Below are 18,387 nucleotides of genomic sequence, written 5' to 3'. Positions count from 1 at the left end.
TCTCCCATGCACAGATGCCTCTGGATTAGTGAGGTGAACAGCAAGGATGCCAAGGAAAATAGTAAACAAATAAAAATGTAACACTTTCCTTCTGTTAAGGAAAGAGGACAAAAGAGTACAGTAAAGTTTGGAGACTGTATTGTATTTTTCTAAAGAAAGCTGTGAAATTTTAATGTCAAATTTTGCAAAAGATTAGGCACCTCATGGAAGTGTGAAGACCCAATGTTAAGTCTGGTACTGACAAAATCTTCCTGCTTTTCTGAATCTTACTGCTGTATCCTGGTCCATGTACACGAAACAATTGCCTTGCTAAAGAGCATGCAGGCTTCTCTGGGCACCATAATTTTAAGAGCGAGCATACTGCCCATTGATTAAAGAAACCAAACTGCCTTTCTCCAATAAGAAGCACCAAGCCCCCCCCACCCCCCACTGCAGAAGTGGATTTTTCAGAAGACAAGTAGAAGTTACTTCTGAGACAGGTTGCCTTCCTACGCTGTTTGCAATTACATTTTCTTCTTCATAAAGGAAAACAGCTGTTTTGAGGTGGAAGAATTCTTAGTGAACATGGATACAGCTACAGAAGCACCACAGAAACCAAGTAAAGATCAAATGGAAACTGGTTTGTTTTTCCATTTGAAGAGCAGGACATTATGTATATATTCTTAACTTCTTGTGAGCATGACACAGCACCACAATTGAACACCTTTTCAATTGAGAATTATGGACCCAAATATGCTCCAAGAGCTACAGCTCTGAGTTTTGTTTCATGACTGCCTTCTGCAAGTCAACAATCGTGTCAGTCTCATATTAGTTTTGAATTAATTTTACAGGAATCAGGTAACTCGAGTGTTGTCACACAGTGAACCACTGGAGGTACTCAGCATAGAATCAGTTTTGGTGTCTAATGCCTGTCTCTAATATTTAGATGACACATCATTGTAAGGCGTAGTTATTTTTCCGTTGATTGGAGATAACTATAGTACTGTTGTGAAAAAGTTAAGGCATAGTGAAAGTTATGGCTACTACTTAATAGTCAGAGAAAACTGTACACACACAACAAAGTGGTAGGCAGCCATGTAGTAAGTCTACTTGATAATGCTGAAAATATGTTCAGATTAAATGGGAAGTGGGCACAGAACATGAGACCTTTTCCTGCGTCCCTCTCTGATTTTATCTTAACAAAATGAACATTAAGACAGCTTTTCCCCTTCCCTTCAGACACCTATGCCTTGTGTCTCTCCAGCCTGCGAAGTTAGAAAAGAGCTCTTGTGACTAACATTACCATGTGAACAGATTTGCTAGCATGTTAATTAAACACCATGTTTCCATAGAAAGCATATAAAACATAGGTGAATAGAAAAAAAAAAGTGACCTTCCCAACTCCCTGAACATAAATACTAACCCAATCACGCAAACTTTCCAAAAGAATGAGCTTTTCCGGGAACAAACTTACCTGGTCATCGTACTGAGTATGCACCAAGAGGCACTAAGCTTAAGGGCTGTCAAGCACTTAAAACCGAAAAACATGTCAGTAATGCAGCAGATGACTGCTTTGCAAGATGAAGTCCCATTTTTCTTCCAATTTGGAAGAGAAGAAATCAAACTACATTGGCAAGGACTTAAATTTTCTTCTGTTCAAAAGTGAAATCTGGTTAAAAATATATATAAATCAATAATTAGTCTCATTCCTCCCTCACTCAAAAGGCAAACAATGATTTTAAATGGAACCACCCAAACTGCTTTTGAACCTATGATCTTTTCATAGATTTTGGCAACAGAGAAACTGAAGAGCACAATAATTACCAATGATACCAGGACCCACAGCCTGCTCAGGGAGCACAAGGAAGTGCTCCATTAGGGGGAATGAACTGGGTGATGAAAAGGAACAGCTGTATCAGGCTGACTATAAAGATTTTTTGTTTAACCAATCAGACCATTGAGAAAATACATACTCACTGTATTGAGACACTGAATGTGGAACTACCAAAAATCATCACTGTTCTGTGGTCTACAGCTACTCAGCCACTCTCCTAAAAGATGTACACAACTACCTCTAATTATCTTCTGCAGTTTTCAAAAGCAACTGTGATTTACCCCTCCCATTTGACATACAGTTGTACTTTGTGTCTTGTTAAGATTTAATTTGAACAGCCTCTTAACCAAGCCAACCTAACTAAGGAGCAGCAGAAAGAGGCGGAAAAAAAATCCAAACAAATTCTATACCAGACAATATTGATGTCAACCTATTACTCTTTATCACTGAACTGTTTTGTTGTGGTGGGTTTTTTTGTTTGTTTGCCTTTTTTACCAAATCTTCTCCCCTTCATTTTAGAAAGCTAGATCACCTGCTGAACAAGTCTTGTCACCTGGAGTAATAGCCTGTTTCTAAGCTCAGTGAAAAAACTCTCTCATTCAAGACTGAAGGACACTATATAATGGACTTATGAAATACTGTGCATTAAAGTTGCCAGATGATAAACAAACATATTCTGAAAGGGATGTTACAATAGCAGTTCTGAACTAGATGGTATCCTTCGCATTTCAGACTGCCTTCAGATTGCTCAGAAGCTTACAGCATATTGATGACTCAAAGGGTAAACACTGTTAACACATTGGCAATGGAAATAGTTGGAGGTATCTTTGGAAGTATACTTAGAAGTAAAATTTACAGACTGAATGAGATGTAACCAACTTAAGAAAGTCACTGCAAGACTATTGCTTACGAAAATACTGCAGGCAAATTTATGGGGGAAAAAATAAAAATCTTTAGAGACTCACAGTTGTAAAGGAATACATTTAATGTGACCAAAGCTATCTTTCAAGACTGATTCAGCTGAATTAATTTTAGTTTGCAATTCTACATTCAAATGACAACAAACCAGGAAATAATATGATTAAGCCATGGCATGCATTTTTTTAAAGTTAATATGATGTAAATTTTTCTATACATACTTGCTTTTTAAATTGTCTGGACAAAGTGATCAATTATTTAATGTGCATACATGAAGACAGTATTAACTTGATATAATTGAGATGCATAAACATGACAATTTACTTTTGTCCATTCGCTTTAGTCTACAAGATTTATAAATAACACTATTAAGTCATGAGTTGCCTCACTTTTTCTTCTGTACAGAAGGTCCTGATTTCTTCAAGTGTCCCTTTGCCAAAAGTGAATCAGATCAAAAACCAAAGATGAAGAATTGTAAGAAACTCTCAACAAGCTTGGTAAGGACTGCAAAAGTCTGGGCTTTTTTGTTGACTGCTGGCGCCAAAGGCTTCCTGAAGTAAAATAGATGAGCTGGAAATCCAAGAAAACCTCTGACAGGAACTCAGGCAGGAAGCATTTCAGCATTTCACACCAATCACAGAAAGGTCCTGTTTAGGAAAGAGGGCTCTGACTGCCAACAAGTCTTCCTTGGTACCCACTGCAGTCTTCCCATTTATGAATGATCTATTACATGCAATTTTCACCAGCACTGAAAAACAGCTGATGGAAGCTACATGTTTCTTGGCTTCAGATTCACAAGCAAGCCATCTTGAAGTAGAATCTAACATAACAGACAGGCCTCATTTTTTCCTCTTCATCTTGTTCAGTATGATGGAGATACCTATGTTTGTTGCACAGACAGGATTCTGGAGCATTTAGGGACTGTTTTTTTCAGTGAGGAAGAGTGGAAGGGGAAGATTTTCTTCCTTTTTTATTTTTATCAGCATTTTCTCCCTGACTTGTCCAGAATTCTGACTCAGGAAAGCCTATTTCAGCAGTGTAGAGGACAGTATACTGAGATAATCAGGACTCCAGTTATGCTTTTTTTTCCTTGACCAAGTACATTATCTTTCCTAGGAGAAGGGGCAATGAAAATTAATTGCATGAGAAAATTACCTTTTCTGAGGGGTGCCAGGGGGATTACTTTTCTCACTTTTCCCTAAATTCCTTTAAAATAACAAGCATGGAATTTCGTCAAGAGCATATCACTTTTGTGTCCTACAACAGAAGATTCTCTTCCTTGGTATCTCACAGTTTAGAAGGAAAACAAAATCGAGCTTGTTATGGCTTAGTTTGTACTGTGGGTTTTGCTTCCAGATCTTCCTTCTTGGTCTAAAATACCTTTTACTGGAGGGATATATCATGCTATTGTTCTTCTCAGATTAGTTTTTCTTCCACTTTTAATGATTTGCTACAACAGTTGATTAATTAGTTTAGAACTTATGAACAATGTTTAAGACCATTTAATAGTATTTGTGGTAACAACTACATTCCATTCAGGCTCATAGACAAATGTCTCAGAGCAGGAGGAAACAGGCGGCAATGAAGTCATGAAGATACTCAACAATAAATACCAGATCCTAAATCAAGGAAAAAACAGGAATTCTACAACATTCCAAGGATTTACCCTCTCCCAGTTGGAAAGATATTGTTTACTTTACAAGGGAGATCATGAATACAAAAACCAATCAGAAACACATTTATATCTGACCACTACTAAACAGTTACATAGGATGGCTTCTCTTCTCAATCTTGAGACAAGTATTGCCTGTTGCTGTTTATCTTGTCTTTCACAAAACACTGTTGCAGTTGCCTAAGGCCTCTGGTTTCTTAATACCATACAGTTTCAATTTATCTTTTTTTCCTTGAATAATAGGGCTGGGTTTATGGACATTTACCTTTTTTTCACAGACATTATATTCTCCTGTTGTGGAAAAAGGTAGGAAATCTTTACTTTGTAATGTTACATGTCCTGGCAGACTGGCAATGTGGCTAATGTTTTGCAGCTCATAATGATGAGAACTAAACACAGACCCCACATTTGATTTTGTTCCTTAAGAAAAAATTCTCAAAATTCAATCCTTCAGAATGGGAATTCATGGATTTTTTTTAATTTATTTTAAAAAACTTTCCAGGGCTTCGCCTTTCTTCATTCAAAGAGCATTGCCTCCCTTTTCTTCTGAGACCCTACTAATTAAATCAGAAAGATACCTGTTATAAGGACAGGGTTTACACCCTCACCAGATCAGTCCTTTGGAAAGAAACTGCAGTCTTTCCAGGACCACATTTGCTTCTAGTGAAACCCTGCTAACATTTGCAGTGACAGATATCTTTTCTATAGTAAAAATAAATTTGACAATTCTAAGCACTGGATTAAGGTATGTAGACAGGACCAACTCTTGTTCTGCAACACACCTGACAGCAGGATACCATATCCTAGTAGAAAGTTTCCTATGAAGAACAAGCCACTTTCTGCTATGGAATCAACACAGCTGAGGACTATAACACAAAGGGATCATTAGCAGATTTGCAGTGTGAAATCACTCATTTAGAGCCAAATCTCTAGTGTTAGAGTAAGGAATTATTTGGCTCTCAAGTGAACAGATACCCAGTGATGCTTTCTAATTGTTCACAAAAATATTGTGTTTTCTCTCTTTTTTTAGCAAAAGGCTTTTATTTTACATGAGCATAAATTTTACGGATGCCCTGAAACACCACCATTCTTAATAATGCAACATGAGAATCTTATAGTACAGAGCTTAAATGGCACTTCTACGCATGTCAAAGTAAACTCAACTTCTGCCAACAATCATACCATTAAGTAATTTCTTTCATATGTTCTCCTTCTCCCTTATATTTAAGCATATTCACACATTGTTAAACAGGCATTTTTTATTCCAAGTTTAAATGTGGAAGATAACCAAATGGGAGGAAAATGGAGAAAATAAATTCAAAACAAAACAGATAAAATATCTTGCATAAAACAAATATAATGGAAAAAGAAAGAATGGCTTTCAGAAACCATTATAGTTTCATTGTTTTTCAGAGGATATTATAGGATCTCTTGTATCTACTTACAGAAAACAGCTTAAGAATTTTTCCAATAGTATGGGAAATTGGTTACAGAGATCTATCACTATTGATGCAGGTACTCTGAGGCAGTTAAGAATGGGAAGTGTGCAATGTTAAGAGAGTATGATATGAAAAAATGTATAGCAAGAGATTAGACTACTCAATTCCTGTGCCAACAGAGGAAAAAACTTTACTCACAGAAATAGACTGTGTTTGAAGAATAAACACTAGGAGGTAGCCCTTTAAGGCAATTACAATATAGTTTTTTAATAACTTTGCAGAATTTGGAGGAAGGCAGCATGAAATGAGACTAAGTCAAACTTCGGACAACTTTCTGAGAAAAGCTAAGTTATATGTACCACAATATTTTGTAAGGCTAACTTCTAACAGCAATACAGTGCATTCCATGTTTTCAGGATGCTTCTAAAGCTGCAGTTATCAGACTGTGGCAGGACTTACAGTAGAGTTTGACCTTTTAATATACATATCACAGCCTAAAAGTAAAAATCTAACATGAACAGTATCTGTCTAGAAGTCCTTTTTGGTCTTCTGGGATAAACTGAAATGGAAGTCACAGTCTGACAAGCAGAAATTATTACCTAAGCAAAGGCTAACTGAAGAATACAAAGAAGATTCCTGAAAAGGCAATGAGGCTTAAGAAGTTTCTCAACAGATTAATGTATAGTATAAGTGCATATATAAAAAAATAAGCAAGGCTGTAAGCAGCAACGAAGTCCTATGGTTCTGAGTTTGAAATCCAGCTAAAACTATTTTATTACATTGTCAGATGCAACTGAAAAGAATACATAATGGATATCCATTAAACTGTAATTTTTAACACTTTAGACAATTTCAGAGTACAGGATGAAATTACAGGGTTATGATTACTGGAAAACTTTTGTAGGATTTTCCTTTTTTAAAGTTAAAATTCCACTGCTAAAAGTAAGGAGATACACCATTCTATTCATCAAGCAGAGTACTCAAGATGACTTAGGAAGCTAACTGCCAATGGGTCTTGCAGTCACAGGGGCCTAAGGATATGCTGAGTAATTTTTGAGCAGTTCAGTCTGAAACTTTCCTGTTCTTCATATTTGCTAAGTTAGTACTTCCATACTTGTTTACACACTAGAAGAGAAAAATTGCTTCCATTTAAGTTGCGGATTTCTATGGAAGAAGTAAAGCTCTGCGTACATTTGCCTGTCATGCCTGCTGCACAGAAAACATCACTGTGAAGCTTCTCATCAAGCTCAGGTCTGCTTTCAAAAGACGGCACTTTACAGTAACAATCTCTCAATTTGCTCCTGATGATAAGGCAAAAAACTAATGCTTCCCTTTTTGCAGAGTGAATAAATACTGTGGCCATAATATACACTTGGAAAGGTATAGGTAACTTCTTACTCATGTTGTAAACACAAATCAACATAGGAAAATTTATTGCCTCTATTCAAAAGTTTGATAGGTGACAAAAGGTCACCTACTGCATATAACCTATCATTGTTACTGTCAAGGCATGTCAGAGAATGTAACAATACAGTGCACCCAAGTATTAAAATGTTTGCTGCTTCTCTTTCCGTTGCCAAATGCCCCTAGTAACAGTAATGTTTTAAACTTTTAATGCAGACTTTCTTTTTTTGTGGATTTTGTGAAGTATTTAATAGTTGTGTTTCAGTTTTGGAAGTTGACTTGAATTTTGACCTTCCACATGAAGAGTATTTCAGGCATCTTACCCACAGGGCCTAATTTTTTCATGCAAAATTTTGCACTTGAAACAATAATAATATAATAAAGCCTGAAACCCAGAGTTTTAATGAATGGTTGCCAAGCTATATAAACTTGGTATGTCAGAAAAGTGTAGTTATTTTAAAGAAAATGCAGTTTCTTTTAGTCTAATGTTAGTAATACTACTCATATTTTTTAAAGATACAGAAAGGTGTTTATACGACGCTCTTATTCTCATGTTTCCTAGAGGAGAATATATGTACAATTCCAATTGAAACTGTTAATATTTGTTATGGTACTTTACATTTAACATCATATGGACAAAATCACAGACTGAAAAAAAAAGAATTGTATGAAAATATGGCAAGATATTTTACTGATAGTTATTCCTCTGAAACAGCTGTTTAGGTTTTCTGACTTTAGGTCTTCCTCACACAAAAACTATTTCTGGAACACTAAAAAAATTGCCTTACTGAGAATAATCGCTCAAATACTGAAGAGTCATTTCAAAGTACTTTGTTATTTTCCAAAAATAATACTCTCAATCCTGCCTCTATATTCTGAGAAAGATATCCAGAGTGTAAATCAAGCTCTTTTCTTTATAAACTTAACAAACTCATCTTGCCAAAATAGAGAACCAAAGCTATCAGGTACATGCATTTAACATCCCTCTCATACATCGAAAGTCAAGAAAAGCCCCTTTCAGCTAAACGGTTAAGTTGGTTTTAATTTCAGTGCAACTTTAAAGTAGCCTTTTTTATTATTTTCTTAAATAGATTCTGAAATGAATTTCTGCAAAAGGGCACAAAAGATAGATAATACTACTCAGAACATAAAAATGGTTTGTCTTTGTGAGGCCTGAAAGTCATGTTCACCCTTCTAATCTTTCAAGAAACTAGTTTCCACAAGCAAAAAACATATCAGCCTCACCTTGCATATTAAAAAAATAGTACCTGGGGCATCCTGATGATTGCTGCTCACAAAATAGACAACACCTTGAGACAATGGATGGACATTTTAAGCCTCCAGTGACAGTGTCTTCTAAATGTGACTTGTTTTCCCCTACAGCTTAACAAATTCGATTGGATCGTCAATTCAACACTACAGAGCAGAGTTTAGATCAGAATGCAATTTTCTTCAAACGCCCCGGGGCAAATACTCACTTACTTAACTGTTAAACAGGTTTAACAGCAAGTCAGGAAACTGCAATTGTAACCAGAAATGGTATAGAGGAGTAAGAGAAAAAAACAGCTGTGGAGAGGTATCATGCACATGAACTATGCAAATAAACTATGTACTGGGTAAAAGGTTATTTCTTCTCCTTCACAGAATCTCAGCCTCCAACATAACTGCATAAAAAAACCTCCATTACAATTAAAAATAGCAACCAGTAGATGAAAAGTGAAGCTAAACCAATTATCAAATGTAATACTGATTTTCCACACAGCTATTTCAGTATCTAATGAAGACAACTGTAAGATCAAATTCCACCATCACAGTTTACAATACCGTATCTTAAAATATCTTCTTGGTGTTGATTCTAAGGTTGTATACATAAAAGTGAAGCGCTCTCAGAAAATACAAATCTGAGAAGGTTTTAGTAATTTATGTCAAGCTGTAGTAACAAGCTGGCCCAACTTTACTACCTCTGATGCCCGACAGACTGCTAGTGGGTGAAATCGAAAAGTTATGTAAAGTTCCAGCTGATAAGACAACAGTTGAAAACATGCCCAACATTTTGCTGCTAGGTAGTTTGATTTATTATACAACATATTTACCTTAGTTACTAAACAGAAACAAAAAAGCAAATAAAATTCATGTTATGATTATGTTAAACAATATTCACCATGAAAACCAGCACTATCTTTCTTTAAATTTAAGTAAGATTGACTAATTACAGACCAAATGCTTGAATTTCACTTACAATTTTTAGATCAGCAAAACAAATAGTCTGCAATAGTTGACTTCTGCATGTCTGCATGAGGTAAACAAGAAATGGCTCATTTTGGACTCGAATATGTTTCCCTGGCCAGCATGCAAAGCTACTTCAAATGAACTGCACAACCAGGGAATAAAACTTAACTCATGTCACCTAGCAATTAAATTGAATGAGAAGCTGAATCCAGGTGCAACTGTCTTAAGAGTCTTGTAACTACTCAATCAAATCCTCTGATTCTGAAGCCTGCCCTAAGTAACAGAGTCCTTAATAGAGGACCCCTCTAGAAAATAATCTGCCATGGGATCCACCAAAGTATTTTGCAGTCCTGTCAGAAATGGTGCAAGGATATAATCTGCCAGAGCATGAAATACTTTCAAAATACAAATGTTTCGCAGGATCAGGATGAAGACTCCTCCTTCCTGGTTTTGGCTGGGGGTTTTTTGTTTTGGTTTGGGTTTTTTTAGGAAATACGTTGTCATGCCAACAGTTACAGAACAGCAGGCTGCAGCGACAGCTAGTGATGAAGCCCGTTTGTGTTTTACAGCTTCCCTGGAGACTGTTACTGAATTACAGGTTGTTCAGGGCAGCAGCACAATCCCACCAAGCACTGCGTATGTCCATAGGTTTGGCTTCTGTAATTATTTTGTCTCCTGCTTCCAAACTCAGGTACTTGACCTCCTAGTAAGGAGGGAGATGACATACTTGGTCAGTATACATGCATGAATACAGAGGTGTATGCATGAGGTCTATGACAGATCCTGTGGTGATCTGCCATGCCCTTAATTAGACTTTTCAGTACTGGGTGTATCAGCAAGGGGGTTGGGGTCCAAGGAGCAGGTAGCTGATCTCCACAGTCTGAGTTGTGGCTACTGATTGAGGCAAAGTTCCTCAGAAAAGATCTAGTCAACTATCCCAAGACATATAAAGAGACAGATGAGGACTGGATATTGATATTATGAAACCTACTTATTAGTCAGAAATGCAAGTTTTACTCTATGAGAACATAGCTATAAAGCTGTAACAGCAAGCCACAGCAAGAGAAAAAATGAGGGGCATCCCCTGCTGCTGGTAAATAAACCTCACTCTTCTGTAACACTGCAATAAAAATCGAAGTATCTATAGTTACCTTTGGAGAGTGGCATGATACAGAACATGGGTAAAAGTGTCTTATGAATTAAAGTACCATGCTTAATTCAGAACTTACTGGCTCTTCTATTTTTTCCAGTTTTACTAATGTAAGTAGTTGACTGCATCCAAGCTAACATGAAATGATTAATTCAAAGTTTTCATGCAATATGCACAATACTTTCACCTGACAACTTAGAGTGACAAAGCCACAAGATACAAATGCTTACAAACTATCTACCACAATTTTGTATGTTTATATAAAGATTTCCTTGAAAATGTTGTACAAAATTATTACAGCTTTTCCTACAATCTTCCAGAGATGTCATTACAGAAAGACAAACACTTCAATTCTCAAAGAAGACATAAAAGTGATGGTGGTGGGAGACCAGTGGGTGTGACAAAGAACTCTGTTTTACACACACACATGCACACCCAGATGGAAAAAAAAAATCATGAAAAAACTCAGAAAACCTGACTTAGATTTCAGTATCCACCAAATGGAGAGGAGCATTTATTCTGAACCTGCTAAGTAGTGTTACACTATAAATATAATTCCTCTGAATATAGTCTAAAAAGTATCATAGTTCCTATACTTGCATTTGTTTCAACACACTCTAAAATCCACCTGAAAGTGTAAGTTAAAATACGTATACAGTAGAGTCACAGTATTGACTGCAATGCACTGTGAAGCAATCCAATTTATCTTTAATTTAGCTAATCTGAGAACATGCTTAACAACTCAATAGGGAGGAGGAGGGCAACTAACAAGCCATGTTGAAAAAGGGGTAGTATATGTACCATCCTGACTAGCAAGGTTTCTGACCTGGCCTCACATAACAGTTTCAGAAGCAAACAAGGAAAACAATTACTATCGAATAAATGGGGAGCTGGTAAGAAATTGTTTTCAGAATAGTCCTGAATGGGTTTTTATCAAATGGTCAAGTGCTTTTCAGTGTTTTCAGTGTCTTTAGGAAGACAGAATAGAAGGTGTGTCTACTAAATGTTCAAAGAACATCAAGCTCACCAGAAGTTCACCTGAGGGCAGGCTTAAAATTCAGAATAATTTTGGTGAAGAAAACCTGGATATCATTCAACAAGGGCATATGCTAAATCCTCTTACTAGGAAGGGAAGATCAACTATACAACAATATGATTCTGAAAAACTGGCCAGGAAGTAGATCCACCAAAAAGGATTAAGGGCTTATACTGGATCAAAAATTTAACACAAGTCAATACCTTTACTGTTAAGAAAATGAAATACTGGATCATGAGGTGTAAGTACCCTAAAAGTTATGCAAAATAACTCCTCCTTATTCAAATGAGACTGCACCTGGAATTTTGATGTCTAGCTTTTGACCAAACTTGCAGAACGACTTCAGTCACATGTAGAACAGCTACGAGAAATCAGTGAAAACAATCAAGAGATCCAGAAAACATGGGAAAAGACTAAATGAGCACTGGTTGTTAACCTTAAGAACTGACTGAGCAGGGAAACAACTCTTCTGTGACATAAAGAAATTTTGAAAAAAGAAAGGTAGAAGCCTGTTCTGCATGACCAGAGTGATTAAAACAAGTAATTGGCCTAAAATCCAACAAGAAAATTCAGATAAAATATAAGGCAAAGCCAAACAGTTAAAGACATTTCCCTGTGTACTTCTAAGTTCACTGCTAAGGAAGGCGTTGATGAACATCTATTATAAATGACACAGGACTGGCTGAATCCATCCTGAGTAGAAAGATGGATTATATGATTTTTTTTTAGGGCTGCTATTTTTGAGAGTAAAGTACTTCACAAAAAAATCAGAGCCAAGTCAAGACACAAAACATGCAAGCCAAAGCTAACTTCCATGTTGCCATAGCCAGATTATTCCATTATTAAAAATAATTAGCTTAAAATGACCTTGAGGAGATGTACACTATACCACAAGCACTTCCACTGTAGGAAAGGGTAAATGTTTGAGAATCCAGACAGGAGTTTATGTATCTAGGTCTTTCTTCTCCACTGACTACTTGAAAATGTCAAGTATCAAACTCCAGTAGTTTCATAAACTTGCTTAGATTTACAGCTGATGTGTAATTCAAACCTTTGCTCCCCTAAGCTTTACACTTAGCAGCAGAATCTCCATTAGCTCTTAGCATAGTATTGCACAATGCACTCTCACAAACATCACATTTGTAACTGAAGTAGGTAAGATTTCTACATATCTTTAGCAAATTATACACAAAAACTACACCATATATTCATGTTGGCATTAAGTCTGTAATTACTGTATGACAAAGCTTACTCTGTCAAACCATGTAGACTAGTTTTGCACATACGTGTACTTATATGTTTTGGAAATCATAACGTTATCAAATTTCCTGGTTTTGAAAAGAATTTCCAACAATCAATCCTCACCTCCTTACTACCATTCTGAAAAGGCACATGTATTAGAATTCACTAGATGTGTATTTCACAGAAGAATGGCATGAATCCTCCTCTACAACAAACTCAAAGATTTGGTGTGAGTTAAGTTTAGAATCTTTACTTTCAGGTCTTAAATTCCTATATCACTTATGATATTTTTGATCTCAGTGGAGCCAAGAAATGTTCAGGACTTGGAAAAGAAACAGCATGAGAGAAAGAAGACTTACGTAAAAGTTTCCAAATTCTTGAAAGGGTTTCATTCAGGTATTTAAAAAAATAATAAAATTAGGCTTCTGCAGCACAAAAAGCTGTAATATACACTGATCACTGGTCTTCTCCACTGGAAAATAATTCTTCACGTATCTTAAAGCTGACACTTATGAAAGTGTCTAAAGATGTAATAAATACGTCAAGATCCATGGCAATAGAGCAGTTGCAATAGAAAGCTATCACAGTCCTGATCCAACATCTAGTAACTCTGATACAAGTTTCAGCAATGCAGCTTAATACTTACTTATGCCTTCAACACAGCAGCAAAAGCTGGATAATAAGGATATTTAGACCTTAACTACTACATTGTGCTCTCTCTGATGCGATTATGCAGTCTTCAAAAGGAAAAAAAACCACCACAAATGAATAAATTTCAACTGTAAAAAAAACCAAAAAACCAAAGGGACAACTTACCCGCAGCCACTGTTTCTCTGTGAGAGCATCACTGTAGTCCACATCCCTGCGTTGACGGGATCCTCTTCCAAATATTTTCTCTTCTTCTTCTTCACACGTAAGCCTTTCAACTTCAGCATCATCCTTAATAATCCAGGATGGTAATTCATCCTCCTCCATCAAGCGGGGCTTACGCTTGGGGTTTCTGGCATCCTCCCTGCGACGGTCCATGTCCATACGCTGCAATGGCAGTTGGGAATGAACAGTTTTAAGGGCAAATATTAACTGAACCATGGAAATTCCTAGCTATTTAACGATACATGAAATTTAACTAGGTCCTTCTCAGTTATTTCCCTTCCGCAATACTTCAAAATACTTCTAAAATGCAATTATAAAAAGAAGCAGCCATACTTGATGGTTGATTTTCAGTCAAGTTCAACACTCCATAACTAGCTTTTACTGAAGTAACCGAGATAAAACAGCAGCTAAGTTATACAAATCGGACCACAAGAACACTGTTGTGTTAATTAAACAACTCTCTTCCTTTTTTGCACAGATTTTACGGTTTCTTTGCATTCACAGATGTGATCTGCAAATAATAATTCCTTGACAACATCCCCATAAGGTGTTATTATTATGTAAGTAAAAATAGTAATTTAAAAAACATCAGTGTTGTGAGCCTGAATATGAGAAGAAAAAAAAATTTAGGTGATATTAGAAAAAATGAATTAAGAGAGAGAATAAAGAAATTCAGAGAAAAGCTTGCCTATGCAGTGCTAGAAAGCCAACATACTTAAACCGCTGAATTTTTCCTGATCCTACTGCTGTACTAGGCAAAAATCAAAACACATACAAAAATACCAGATAAGATTGGGTAAAATGTTAAGAATATTAGAAGGTAATGTTAAGACTTTAAGCTGAAATCAAAATAAATACATAAATTAATTTCAAATGTGGTGAGCAATTACCTCAGAAAACAGATATGGATACTCAGAATATGTTCCCATGACCTACTGTAGACTCATCAGTGAAGTGCTTTATAACCCTCCTGGGGAAGCATCCACATCTATTGACTATTCGCTGACCTAGGTCCTGTGAATCTCATTTGCATTTTTTAAAGTAGCCCAAATCAGATAATATGAATAGCCTTTTCAAACAGGCCTTTTGAAGTGTCATACAGTACTTACACACTCAGTAATCAGTTGCTAAGCAAAGAAAACAAACAGGTGGCCACTGAACATTTAATTTTCATAATTGAAAAACTAACATAAATAGACTGGCACCAGAATTGGCTGAGCATCAGAACAGGCTACTGCTTTGGCCAGTAAACATTTGTAAAAGGCATTCTCAATTATGTGCAAAATCCTCCCTTGTGTGTATGATCCTGCACCTATACAGGATGTCAACTAGACAAATCATCCTTTACACCCCTAGTCAAGATACAGACATGCAAAAATTCAGAGGTATTATCTATCTATAGAGGCAGCTCAAATTCAGACAAATTTACTAACTGAGGCTTAATGATGGCACTGTTGAATATGCTGAATCTTATCTCATGTTGGCACTTCTCAAATACAAGCATTCCCAAAATACTACCTCAGGCACAGCATCTTACAACTGGTCTTCATCATCTTGTCTGATACCCTATCTGATTTCTAAACTCAGTGAAAAGCAGAATGTAAGATATGTGTCCTCATTCTTCAGGTCCAACTACCCTCAAGAAGGAACTATAAATACATGTGGGTTTTCCCCAACCTTCATTATCTCAATGAATGGGCTGTATAGCCTTTAGTTTTTTATAGCAGACTTCCATATTTCACCTTTTAAAGAACATCTCATTCAATCAGAATTCTCTTCAAAAAATGTCTTATTCAAGACAGACATGTGGCTTGGTTTATTGCTGTCTTGGTTTCAGTTGCTAACTTGGCAACCAGTAAGCTGCACTGACAGAAGGCCCAAATGGGATAGATGTGATAGATTTCTCTATTATTTAGCAGAGAACTTCAGTGAAGTCAGGGATGTAATATTATAATGACATTAAGTATATGAATTGAATGCTGAAATTTAATTTTTTTTCCCTGATGACCACGTTTCTATCCCTAAGACAAAGACTGAACACTAAGGTAGTATATTTTAATAGCTGTTTTCTGAAATAAAAGCGCTTGGGAAGGAGAATTACAGACACTCTGTTAATCTGAGATGTAAGAGATACAAACTGCCATTTGTTTTTCTTAGGATACTACTCAAACCACTTTCATCTCTGAGAAACCTCTGGTCCTATCTTCCTTTGTCTTACCAAAACATGTATTTCCAAACCAGATCTACCTTCTTTTACTGTAACTAATAAAGTAATTGTATTTACACTGTCCTCAATGAGGCCTAAATGCTGGAAATAAAAAGTCCTATGCTACTGATGCTTACACCTAAGTGAAGAACTTAAGTGTTGACACATTCAAGGCCTAAAACTTCCAGTTTAGAAAAAACACAAGAGAAGTGCTGTGCTGTGAACACTGAATGGTTATCTTAAACTTTCCAAATTATAACTAAAGTAGTCCTTAAAAAAACCACCCAGTATAAAACCAGTAATTTATACACTCAGCTGCTGCTACATTGCCATTTTGGATTCAAGGAGATAAACTGCATTAGAACAACTAGAGTATTGGCACCCATTTGTCCTTCCACTTGAAAGAGTTTTTACATAAAGAATCTTTATTTAAGTAAATTTAACATTAAATATATCTTAAAAATTTTTCCAGGAAGAGTAACACTTGCTGAAGCACACTATCATGAAATTACAAGAGTTGTATAGATCACACCTTTTCTCTGAATATTTTCTAAACTTTTTTACTATGTGATGAAGTGCCATCATTTGCAATGAATGCAGAAGTAGGACACTGTAAGGTTTGAGGCTATCTAGAGTTTTAACCTATTGTTATATATGTGGAGCCTCTAAAAGTCAGGGGAACAAAGTCCACTTGTACACTACCTTTTTCTGGACAGTGTACTTAGCTCTACAGCTACATCTCAGGATCTATGCCAAAGAATACTTCTAAACTGGAAAGTGACCACAGAACAGCTTCTCGAGGAACTGATCTGCTGTCTTGACTATTGTTTTGGACCTGCTCACTTTCAATAAGCAAAATACATGCTTTTACACCTCTAGGCCTAGTTAAATGAACAAAGCAAACCCCGTTTTTCTTGGATACTGCGGTTTGCTGAATTCTGATCACATCTGCACAACCTTAACAGAGGGAATGAGGCGGCACAGGTATCACTGAGGTAAGGAGAATGTAAACCTATCTTTGTGCTCCTTATCTGACTATGCAAGACCTAAAATATTGATAAAAAGAAGACAAACAACCCTGACTGCCAAATTTGTTTTTCAGACTTTTCTTTTATAATTAAACAGTTTACTAAAATGAAAAACAAATTCTTTATTAACAATTAAAATTATTTCTTAGCCATTAATATTTAACTTCACTGTTTCTATCTGAGGTATTTTCAAACCCTGCTTTCAAAGCATGTTAGCTTTGCATCTTCAAATTTTTATTACCTATCACCAACTCTTTACTCACCCTTAAAAACTTTCATGTAAATTAATATGAAAAACATAATTTCAGCCCACATAATGCTTAAACTGTTTTTACTTTAGGCCCCTCAACTTTTTTACTGAATGGCTGTTAATAGCCTTCAAACTTAGTCCAGGAAGATTAAGTGTTAGAAAATTTCTGCAAACAGACATAAATTCATCAGCTATCTTCAATCCATGGCTTAATTCTTTCCTTCTGGGTCTGAAGGAGAAGTACTGAGAAGCTTTTTCCAGCAGCAAATCCACTCTCACAGAACTCTGGGTACTTTCAGGCAATAGTTTGGCTGAAATTATTCCTTTTGAGTTTTGGATCAAATGACACCTCTTCCTCTTGGTTTCTGTCATGTAAATCTCATTACACCCAAATCACTGAAGGAAAGTTTAAAAAGACAGGTGTCTGAAAGCACTAATTTTCTGTGCAGCCTAGCTTTAGGCATTTCAGTTATTCTGAGATAACATTAAATGAAACTTAGCACAAAAGGACTAAACTGGCAAGTCAGCAATGACAAAAGGCATGGACGTGTGGGGGAATATGGCCTTTGCCAGCTGTACGCCTGAACAACTGTCACTTCTGTAACAAGGGCCCCTGCATATTTGTGTAACAGTGAAGTTTTACAGATGAATCCTTGAGCAGAAGATGGTGAGGGATTAAAAACCTATGGTCCTATTAATGGTTGTTTCTGTGGATACCACCTGATACACTTTCATTCATGCACATACATGTTCCACCTTGCAGAACAAAGCAGCCTCTGTAGAATTAGAGGGGATGGTGCTTTACCTTCAGTACTTAAGTATTCCCCTGCTGCGTGTCAGTGACTCTCAAAGGTCCTCCAGCAATCCTCACATTGTACACAAACTAAAAGGCAAAAGCCATGCCTACACTGACATTTTAGTAATTATTCCATCAGTGTTGTAGCAGCACTAACAAAAAGGGAAATACTAGTAAAAATTAGTTGCTCATATTTGAACCACTATCACTAGCTCTACTTCAGTAACTTGTAGCAGCAGAGATGTAGCTAACTGGGCCCTGGACAAAACCATCACCAAAACCAGTTAACTCACAAAGAAAACAGCACTGTCAGTCTACTAATTTACTATCT

General features: G+C 36.3%; 1 protein-coding gene across 6 annotated transcripts in view; it reads right to left on the bottom strand.

The window, feature by feature from the left end:
- SMARCA2 (SWI/SNF related BAF chromatin remodeling complex subunit ATPase 2) overlaps positions 1-18,387 on the bottom strand; it is a 123,526-nt gene that overhangs the window by 22,596 nt on the left and 82,543 nt on the right. For all 6 annotated transcript variants that reach the window (XM_074813739.1, XM_074813737.1, XM_074813738.1 and 3 more), the window contains one exon: positions 13,720-13,938. In XM_074813739.1, the coding sequence (XP_074669840.1) occupies positions 13,720-13,938 (219 nt within the window). The remainder of the gene's footprint in view (positions 1-13,719; positions 13,939-18,387) is intronic.

This window comes from Strix aluco, chromosome Z (genome assembly GCF_031877795.1).
Source record: "Strix aluco isolate bStrAlu1 chromosome Z, bStrAlu1.hap1, whole genome shotgun sequence".
Taxonomy (NCBI): Eukaryota; Metazoa; Chordata; class Aves; order Strigiformes; family Strigidae; genus Strix; species Strix aluco.
This window is presented reverse-complemented; position numbering and strand designations above follow the sequence as displayed.